At 40.3% G+C, this 10588-nt stretch overlaps 1 protein-coding gene across 3 annotated transcripts; it reads left to right on the top strand.

Annotated features, from left to right (window-relative positions):
• The first annotated feature begins 6515 nt into the window (after positions 1 to 6515).
• LOC143284228 (carbohydrate sulfotransferase 11-like) lies at positions 6516 to 9998 on the top strand. Of its 3 annotated transcripts, none has more exons than XM_076590900.1 (4): positions 6516 to 6546; positions 6953 to 7168; positions 7923 to 8183; positions 9077 to 9982. In XM_076590900.1, exons 2-4 carry the CDS (start codon positions 7067 to 7069, stop codon positions 9794 to 9796), a joined length of 1083 nt encoding a protein of 360 aa, XP_076447015.1. In that variant the 5' UTR covers positions 6516 to 6546; positions 6953 to 7066; the 3' UTR covers positions 9797 to 9982. The 3 variants fall into 3 exon arrangements, with proteins under 3 accessions (XP_076447015.1, XP_076447014.1, XP_076447013.1); XM_076590899.1 differs by lacking the exon at positions 6516 to 6546 and adding an exon at positions 6600 to 6757; XM_076590898.1 differs by lacking the exon at positions 6516 to 6546 and having other exon boundaries at positions 6768 to 7168; positions 9077 to 9998.
• Positions 9999 to 10588: the final 590 nt, after the last annotated feature.

Here is a 10588-nt window from a genome sequence, read left to right as displayed (position 1 = left end):
CATAGCGGATCGAGGAGAAGAAAGCGTGGGGTTGTCTATATATCGAAATTGGATAGAATCAGTATCAGTCGCCCAGTTTCAGTTTCAGTTTCAGTAGCTCAAGGAGTCGTCACTGCGTTCGGACAAATCCATATACGTTACACCACATCTGCCAACCAGATTCCTGACCAGCAGCCGGTAACCCAACGCGCTTAGTCAGGCCTTGAGAAAAAAAAGAAAAAAAAAAAAAAGAAAAAGAAAAAAAGGTGAATAGATAATATATAAATACATAAAAAACAACAACAAAAAAAACCCCCCCAAACCAAACCAAACAAAAACAAACTACTACCACCACTAATAATATGTATAAGGCGCAAAAACTTGAAGTCAACTACTAGTAAGCGTATATAAATAAGTAAATAAATAAATAAATAATAATTATTATATAAAAAAGGCAGTAATAATAATAATAATAATAATAAATAAGACAACATTGATGATAAATAAGCAAATAAATGTAAAACATTAAGACACATTCACACATACACCCACACATGCATAACAGATATCGGCACCAAACATGCAGTTTCACAGATATGAAAGCACAGTCAAATACACATAAACGAAGATGAGCCCCAACACACACACACACATATTACCCTGCACCTCCTCTACCCCCCTCCTCCACACACTCATTTCTAGGCTACGCGTATCGCAGCTTCCACGGCACACACACACACACACACACACACACACACACAGACAGAGATGAACACTTCCTTGTACAATCGCACACACATACGCCCAGATCCCCCACCCCCACCCCCACACACATTTTTCATGACACAGCCCACACTTGTGACTCGATGTGTCTGCTAAACGTTGCATGAGCACAACGGTCGTCTTCGCGCGGTTTCGCCCGGTGCTATACCAATTTTGGGCCCTCTCTGTAATTCACTAATAATTCAATAATTAAACAATATCAGTAGCTCAAAGAGGTTTCACTGCGTTCGGACAAATCCGGATACGCTAACCACATCTGCCAAGCAGATGCCTGACTAGCAGAGTAACCCAACGACGGCGCGTAATCAGGCCTTGAGAAAAACAAAACAAAACAAAACAAACAAACAAACAAATCATAAAGAAGTAAACTGAATATTTAGACACGAAACAACAACAACAACAACAAAATTACTACTACTACTCACTACTACTACTACTACTACTACTGATAAAGATAATAACTGAAAAACTGAAATAAAATAAAATAAAATAAAAAGACAATAATGATAATAAATAAACAAACTTAAGCAAATCATGTAAAACGGCATACAGACACACATACACACACATGCATAACAGATATGCAACAAACATGCAGTTTCACTGATATGAAAGCACAAACTTGAGCAAATACACATCATAGTAAACGTACACGAGCCCCGACACACAGACACACAGACACAGACACACTACCCTGCACCCCTCCCCTCCGCAACACACTCATTCCTAGGCTACTGTGACGTATCGCAGCTTCCACCACACACACACACACACACACACACGTGCACAGAGCTCTCCTGAAACATGTGTACGGCTTACACACTCGCGTGCGCACATACGCACACACGCACACACAGACACAGACACACACACACACACACTGGCACACACACACACACTGAGACACAGGCCCCTGCCACTGATTGGCCGTAAGAGGGGTGGGAAAAGATCTCTAGCGTGTTGCTCAGTCTATTGTATTTGGAAAAGCCAAGAGAGACTCTGTTCTGTTTTGAAGAAATTTGCGCAATGTTTTGTTTGGAAATGATGCCATTATTCGTTTGATTTGCAAAGCATCGTGCTCTACCTTTCATGCTAGACTTTCGGCCGCTCTCTCTCTCTCTCTCTCTCTCTCTCTCTCTCTCTCTCTCTCTCTCCCTTTTTTTCTTTGAGGCGATCGATGGCATGATGGCCTTGTACCTGTTCTTTTTGGCTTAAATTTTTTTTTATTTTTATACTTTTCCGAGGATTTCCGATTTTCCTAGATGTAGGCCACTTGTTGTTGTTGTGTTAAAGCCAGAAACCCAAAACATAACTGATATAAAATGCAAAAAACAAAACAAGCAAATATCATTTTAGAATAAAAGGAATCTCATCAGGCTTCCTCAAACCGTTACAATCATCAACTTCTACTACTGGTTGACCATCTACGGAAAGAGGTGGAAGGTTGTGTGAACAGTTTTGGCGTATTCATTTCGTTTCGTTTGGATGGAAATTTAAATTTGACCACTCAACTATGTCATTAATGCTTTGTTGCAGAGTATAATGCGATTTGTCTCTTGTAGTGTGGTTTATATTTGCTGTTGTATCATCTGCAAACATCTCACATAAGGCATTAATAAATAGAGGCAAATCATTTACATAAATAGAAAATAATATTGGACTAAGAATTGAGCCTTGTGATACTCCATTACAGATAGACTGTAAAGAGGATTGAGGTTCTTAATAGATACAATTTGTCTTCTGTCTGATAGAAATGAGGATATGAATTCAAGTGTATTCCGGGTCCCAAGTGTTTCGGCAATTATAGAAGCAGAGAGTTTTAAAATCTTTCCATCTATACCGTCAAGACTTTTCGAACCTGTTTGTTTTAAGTGGCAAAGAGAAAAGTAAACTTCATGTACACCCATAAGAAGAATATCAAGGTGTGGTGAAATATTTTAGAGTTACAAAAGGTTTCGAGAATATCTGGTGAATCAATGATGATGTGTTTGTACTTACTGCTACAATAGAAAAATGTATATCAGGTTTTTCTGCTGATATGTGGATTGCGTGTTACTATGTTTATCATTCAACTAATTTATGGCTTTCCAAATGAATTTATCATTAGATTTTGAGAAGATAAGTTCTTGAAAGTGTTCATTTTTTTCTGACTGCTTTAAAGCATTTACAAGATTACGCCGTTTTATAAATTCATCTTCTTACCTCTGAGAGAAAAAAAAAGTCTCTTTTCTTAATCTCATCATCAATGTTTTAGTAATCCATGGCTGTTTAGGATAGTTCTTGACATGTTTTGTTATGACTGGAGCATGGTTATTACATACATTAAGAAAATTATGATATCAAACCTCAAGTGCTTCTTCAGGATAAGAGATTTTATAAACAGCTGACATGTTGGAATTCATCAAATTCTGTAGGAACAAATCCTTATCAAACTGTCTAGAACCTCTATAGGCAATAGTTCTACGCCCATTTGCAGGAATTTTTACACCTGGTTTGGACCATGTGAAACGTAAGAGAATGGTCACTGCAGCCAGGCGAAGGGGAATATACTTCTGGTATAGAGTTTGAAGTTGAAACATATCAAATGATCTACAAGTGTTTTGACGTTGCAGTTACGCTCGTAGGTATGTCAGTTAATTGCGTCAGGTGAATTGATTCATAAATTTTTGCCCAGAGTTTGTTTAATTTGATTAAGTCAGTATTAAGTTCACCCAATAGTATTATTTTGGATGAAGACAAAGAAGCTTCTTCCATCATCAACATAAACTTGATTATCCAATCTACATATTCAGCTGGAGTTTTGTAGATAAAACCGAATAGGGTTGGCTTTGATTTTTTAAAGCGTATTTCGATCCATACATATTCTTCTTGATACTTTTCAAGTGATTCAATCCGTTGAAAGTTCATGTTTTGTTGACTGTATACAACCAGCGAATAGTTAGCCATGTAGATAGATATACATAGAGCTGGAAACTCCACACAGTGCATAGATAAGACAAGACAGTGCTAATACTGCTATATTAGATTACGTGATGTTTGAAATTTATCGTTTTTGTTTTGTTTTCTCTGTGTTTTACTTTATTTCATGTTGTTGGTCTTTGTTTTCATTATACTTTTGTAGGTTCCAAGAATAAAGGTAAAGTATTTGAAAGAATGCTTATCAAGTGTCTATGTATGTATGTATGCATGTATGCATGGAAAATAACAATAATGATGGACATTTATATGACGCGTTTCTCCAGAAATACTGCTCAAAGCACTTGACATTTCGTTCCCCACTTCCCGCTTCCCACATCAATACTCCTCTTCACCACCACCCCTACCCACCACACACGGAAGCACGTGCCAGAAATCTCTTACGCAACAGAATATTGGAAATCACCCACCCACCCATGACGCCCTCCAGAAAACACATCCTACAACACACACTCAGGCACACACACACATACACACACGCGAATGAATATGGCCTTTGTGAAAGAAACGTATCTCCTTACAAGGGCCATGAGCCAAATAAGCCATTATTACAATGTGTGAGAGAGAGACTGAAGATGGTTCATTCACACTAGGCCTCAGCCCCTCGTGAAGGGGAATGTGAACAATATCTAACGAGCTGTAATCATGAACATAAGGACTGTATAAGATACAGAAATAAATGTTACAAATCTTTGATCAGATTAAGAAACAGCAATTTCTCTATACTTAAAGGCTTTGTAAAGATAAATGGACACATTTCTAACATCGCTGTCGTCAGAACAAGATAACAATAAAGTCAATTTAAAGAGACAGGGGTGTCGATAATATTTGGGCCGAATATATTTCTCTGTAATATCTTTGAGTGCTTCGCAACTGAGAACAAAATGCACTTCATCTTCCTTTGATTGTTTACACATAAGGCACATTAGATCAGAATCTCTAACTTCTTTGTATCTAAAGTAATGCAGTCAAATCAGAGATACCTAGTCTAAACTTCGTTGTCACATATTTCAAATGTCTTTCCAGATTTAAACGCAAATATGGCTTTAAATCATGCAAAACACAAAACGTTCTATACACACCAAACCTTTCACTTGTGTAAATATGTCGATTCCAATCCTGCCATCTACAATCTATTAAACGTTGCCGAAATGCATTTACAAAACCAGCTTCACAACCCACTCCCTGACTCAACCATACATGTCCAAACCCATATTCAAACACACACGCACGCACGTTTGTAGCCCAATTCTTTAGGTAAGGGACATTCAATTTTTACAGATGAATTGGTGGCCATTCTTATGGCTTTAAATCATCTTGTTGATATACCAATCATAGTAAGTAATATCCTATTTTGTGTTGATTCTCAATCTGTCTTAAAAAGTTTGCTCCTTTTTGAGAATAATCAAAGAGAAGATTTATTGTCTGAAATTAAGTATTTATTGCACTCCCTATTTGTGAAGGGTACAAATGTTGATTTTTGTTGGATACCATCCCACACTGGATTCCTTTATAACGATCAAGCAGACAGGGCAGCAAAAAGGGGAGCAAAAAATCATATAGATAGTTTTAAAGTATATTGCCCATTGTCATACAAGGAAATAAGCAATATACTAGAAAGAGACTTTTATAGGTGCTTGAGTTCAAGTCTAAAACCTCGTCAGTTGACTCTCTTAGACTTTGGTCCGATTCGCAGACCAATTCTGAGTTTAGCTCTCAGACTATTATCTGTAGCTTGATGAAGCCTTATGTACACGAAAGTGTGTCTTCACAAATGACTGAGAACGTTGATGTTTTTGACTTTTTGCATTCATTATCAGTTGTTTCGCTTGTCAGTTTAACGACTTCTCTTTTACGAAGTCCTTTAAGTAATTTCCTGTAATTGTATTTAGAATTTTTTTTCTTTTTATTTCAAATTTCACCCACATTTCACCCTCATTTGCCCAGTTTCCCCCAACCCTCCATTCATTCACATCTCCCACCCCTTCTAACCGATAATACTCGAATGTATTCATAAATACTTTAACAAAATGTCTTCAATCACCGATATGTGTGACGGGACATTAAACAAATTCCCCCTCTTTTTGCCCCTTACATCTAAATCGTATAACAATTTGTAAGCTTTATATGGTAGTCTTAAATCTTCCATTTGCAAAATTCTTAGCCAGTAGTCTATACAATTAACTGCAGAATTTACATATACAGGATAACGATTCGTTTCACCGAATACAAGGTCATTTGGGGTTCGCTTATCAATGCCCAGATATCTTTTTATAGCAAACAAATGAACAGGACCTCCTCACAGACTGTCTAGATATTGCAGATGATATACAGTTTGACAGGGGACACCGTCTTAACATGAGGCCTGACTCTCCTGTCATAGCGCGCTGCTGTTTCTATAAAGTAGCTATCCTGAAATCGAAACAGAAACTGAAAGGAACCAATATTTTCATTGTGGAAGATTTCTCTACACGAGTTAGGGAAATAAGACGGAAGTTAACGCCTCATCTGAAAGCCGACAGAAATAATGGGCAAAATGCTTTCATGGTTTTCGACCATCTGATTATAGAAGAAAAGAAATTCTTTCTGGATGGTCAGGACAACCTGAAAGAGACCAGATAGGGGGTAGGCCGGTCCAGTGATGAAGGGTGCTTTTGTCCTGGTCCTGAAAACAGGGATGGACGGTTTGACGAAGCACCGGAATTGACAATGACCTGTTCATGTCACCAGAGAATGCTTGAGTTCTTGCAGGACAACTTGTATGAGCAGTCATGCGTTCACAATCACGTGAAAACACACGAGTGACAAGTGCTGAAACACTTTTTATTCTTGGCGTGGAATGTGAATGGCTTGATGTCGAAACTTGTTGACAATGATTTTATGACATTTATTCGTGGTTTTGATTTTGTTTGTTTGGTTGACACGTTTATAGAAAATAATGAATTTGATTTATTTGATGGATATAAAATATTTCACAAACCTGCTGTAAAGTTTTCTAAACAGGGACGACGATCCGGAGGTGTGATGTGATGTGTTTGATAAAAAATGATTTTCTTCCTTTCTTGAAAGAGAGAGAGAGAGAGAGAGAGAGAGAGAGAGAGAGAGAGAGAGAAACACAGACAGACAGACAGACACAGACAGAATGACGACCAAGTGTGCTTGTGTTCTCTATCCGAATGTTTCCAGTCACAACTATTCAAAAACTGTGCAGCAGCTGAGGCAACCAGTCAGCAACGGCAGGTGTGTGGGACGTGGTGTGTTGCCTGTGGCTTCAGCACACCAGCCACTTGCGCTGGAGGAGACGGGTCTGTGTCTTTCCACACCAACCATGAAGCTCAAGATGTCCATTTGGTCCTGTCTGGTGGTCGGATTGTCCGTCAGTATCTGCGGACTGGTTTACCTTTCCACTGGCAAGACAACTGTCATGAAGGTAGCAGTGGTTGTGTGTGTGTGTGTGTGTGTGTGTGTGTGTGTGTGTAGTGGTGGTCGTGGGGGGAAGGTGGTGTTAGCTGAGTGACCAAGCCCGTGGATAAAGTTAATTTTCAATTTGATGAATAGAGAGGTTTTGTAGTGTGTGTGTGTGTGTGTGTGTGTGTGTGTGTGTGTGTGTGTGTGTGTGTGTGTGTGTGTTTTCAAAGTTCAGTCATTTTGTAAATCTTGTTGGTGCATGGAGGACGTCACCTTAAAATCCAACCCATAATCTGAAAGAAAGCTGCTACTATCTCTTCTGAATGTCCACATTCAGCAAAAAAAAAAAAGACTGATGACAAGCTGGCACATCTCTGTCTGACACGCAGGTCGGCGACAATTCAGCTGAAGTCTGTCAAATGTTGATTTGTTGTCGGTCCGCTGATTTGTCACCAGTGACTTCTTCTTCGTTCGTGGGCTTGAAACTACCACGTTCACTCGTATGTACACGAGTGGGCTTTTACGTGTATTGTCGTTTTTTTTGTTTTTTTTACCCCGCCATGTAGGCAGCCATACTCCGTTTTCGAGGGTGTGCATGCTCGGTGTTTTATTGTTTCCATAATCCACCGATTGCTGACATGGATTACAGAATCTTTAACGTGCGTATTTGATCTTCTGCTTACGCAAACACATGATGAGGGTTCAGGCACAAGCAAGTCTGCACATAATTATGTTGATCTGCGAGATCGGAAAAATTTCCACTCTCTACCCACCAGGTGCCGTTATCGAGATTCGATCCCAGGACCCTCAGATTGAAAGTCCAACGCTCTAACCACTCGGCTGTTACTTCCCTCGTCATCGCCAGCGACAATTCAACAGTTAACGTGTTACGACAGCCACCAGCCCCTGCAGGCTTTGTCAGTCATCAGAAGGAAATGTTGGCGGATTACGTGTGGAGGCAGTGTCAGCATAAACACATGGTGTCATCGCCAAAGCCACGATCCCTCAGTCATCTCCTAGTCGACGATAAAAACAAGGTAACTACAGAATAAGTAATCGTAGTGCCTGTAGTCAAGGCTGGAGACAGAATGAATACCAGCTATATGCCGTGTCTGTAATTATTTCCTTGTAATGGCTTTCGTCAAGATAGGGGACAGCTGTGGCAACAGCGATGCATCCCGTGTCTGAAATCAGTTCTTTGCAGTGGATAAAGTCAAGGTAGGAGTCAGTAAAAGTAGCAATAAGTAACATCATCATCATTATCAACATCAGCAACAGCAGTAGCAGCAGCAGTAAGTAATATCAGCAGTAACATCATCATCATTATCAACAGCATCAGCAGCAACGGTAGTTGCAGTAGTATCATCATCATTATCAGCAGCAGCAGGAGTCAGTTTAATTTAGCAGGAGAAGCAGTAGCTTCATCATCATCGGTAGTAGCAGCAGCAATAGCATATGATTATCATCATCATCATCGTTATCATAAGCAGCAGCAGTGGTCAATTTGGTTTGAAACTCAAGATGATGAATCAAATCAAAACTGATGGTACTGCAAAGCTGTGCTAGAGAGAGAGAGAGAGAGAGAGAGAGAGAGGGGCAAGATGTCACTGACATTGTTGGTTTGAGAACTGGGTGTGTGCAGGTGCTGTTCTGTGACATGTGTGTGCAGGTGCTGTTCTGTGATAATGGTGTGTGCAGGTGCTATTCTAATACCTGTGTGTATGCATGTGCTGTTCTGTTTCCTGTATATGTTCTGGTGCTGTTCTGTTACCTGTGTACATGCAGGTGTTGTTCTGTCACCTGTGTATGCAGGTGCTGTTCTGTTACCTGTGTATATGACGGTGCTGTTCTGTTACCTGTGTGACTGTGTATCTTGGGGTTGGAGATTGCTCTGTTACCTGTGTGTGTGTGTGCGCGCGCGTGTGTGCAGGTGCTGTTCTGTTTCATCCCCAAGGTGGCCTGCAGCAACTGGCGGCGCGTGCTGCTGGTTCTGAGAGGGCGTGTCAGTGCCGCTGACATGATGAAGATATCCGTTCACAGCCATCCCGCCCTCGACTGGCTGCCTTCCCTCAGAAGCTACAACCGAACAGCCGTCCGCTACCGCCTGCGCCACTACTTCAAGTTCGTCTTCGTCAGAGACCCCCTGGAGCGGCTCTTGTCAGCATGGCGCAACAAATTCCAAGCTAACAAGCCCACCTCCGTTGCTTTCAGGAGGGCTTACGGCCATACGATAGTGCAGCACTATCGGGACGTTTCAAACCGGAGCAGCTTAGGTCGTCGCGCCTCGGGCCGGCTGATGATTGGTTTTGACGAGTTTCTGCGCTACGTCGTGGATAGGTCTGCAGGCGGGATGAACGAGCACTGGGAACGGTTCCACCGACTGTGTCTGCCTTGTGCGGTGCACTACGACTTTGTTGGGAAGTACGAGACAATGGAGGAAGACGCTGGCCACGTGCTCCAGTTGCTGAACGCATCTCACAAAGTCAGCTTTCCCAAACGTTCCGCCTCCTACCTTCACAAACCCACGTCAATGTTTGTCAGTCAGTATTACCGAAACTTGTCTGCTTCACTGCTGAAAAGGGTCGCGGAATCGTATGATGTTGACTTTGACTTATTCAATTATTCCGTTCCAGAATACATGAACACATAGTAAAGATACCAGTATGCTAAACGGTTGAAGAAGTGAACTGTTTTTTGTTGTTGTTTTTTTCTGGCTGACCGATGTTCTCGAAAATGATTGGAAATCAAGTTGGGTAAAGAGAAAATGGCTGACCGATGTTCTCGAAAATTTCTTTCTTTAAAGTATGTAAGCTAGTGGAAAGAACGACTCTCTCTCTCTCTCTCTCTCTCTCTCTCTCTCTGTCTGTGTGTGTGTGTGTGTTTGTGAACAAAATGCTTAAAATCGACTTGAGTTTGTCTTGATTAGATATTGAAAGATATATTCGGCTACTTGTTCTCTTATACGCAGATGATATCATTTTATTGGCTAATTCTTGGTCTGCTTTGTAAAAAGAACTCACTACCTTATTAAGGTATTGCCAGAAATGGAAACTCGACGTGAATCCAAGTAAAACCAAAATTATTGTTTTCCATAAAAGAAAGAATCCTCGAGATGTCTTTACTTTTAATGATCAAACGTTGGAGGTTGTTAATTCTTTTAAATATCTAGGCATTTTCAACAGAACAGGTACCTTTTTTAAAGGAGCACTGACAGCAATGTATTCATTGTTAGACACAGCTAGAAAACAAAAACTTGTCTCTTAGAATTTGTTTGGAACTTTTTAATACTATGGTCATACCAGTTTTGTTGTATGGCTGTGAAATTTGGCCGGGGTGTGTGAAAATGTAGATATTTTGGGGAAACTACAATTGAAATTTAAAAAAACATTTATTCCGTTTGAAAAGAAATACTATGACTCATATGATTTATGGAGAAACAGGC

This window comes from Babylonia areolata, chromosome 7, assembly GCF_041734735.1.
Source record: "Babylonia areolata isolate BAREFJ2019XMU chromosome 7, ASM4173473v1, whole genome shotgun sequence".
Classification (NCBI taxonomy): domain Eukaryota; kingdom Metazoa; phylum Mollusca; class Gastropoda; order Neogastropoda; family Buccinidae; genus Babylonia; species Babylonia areolata.
This window is presented reverse-complemented; position numbering and strand designations above follow the sequence as displayed.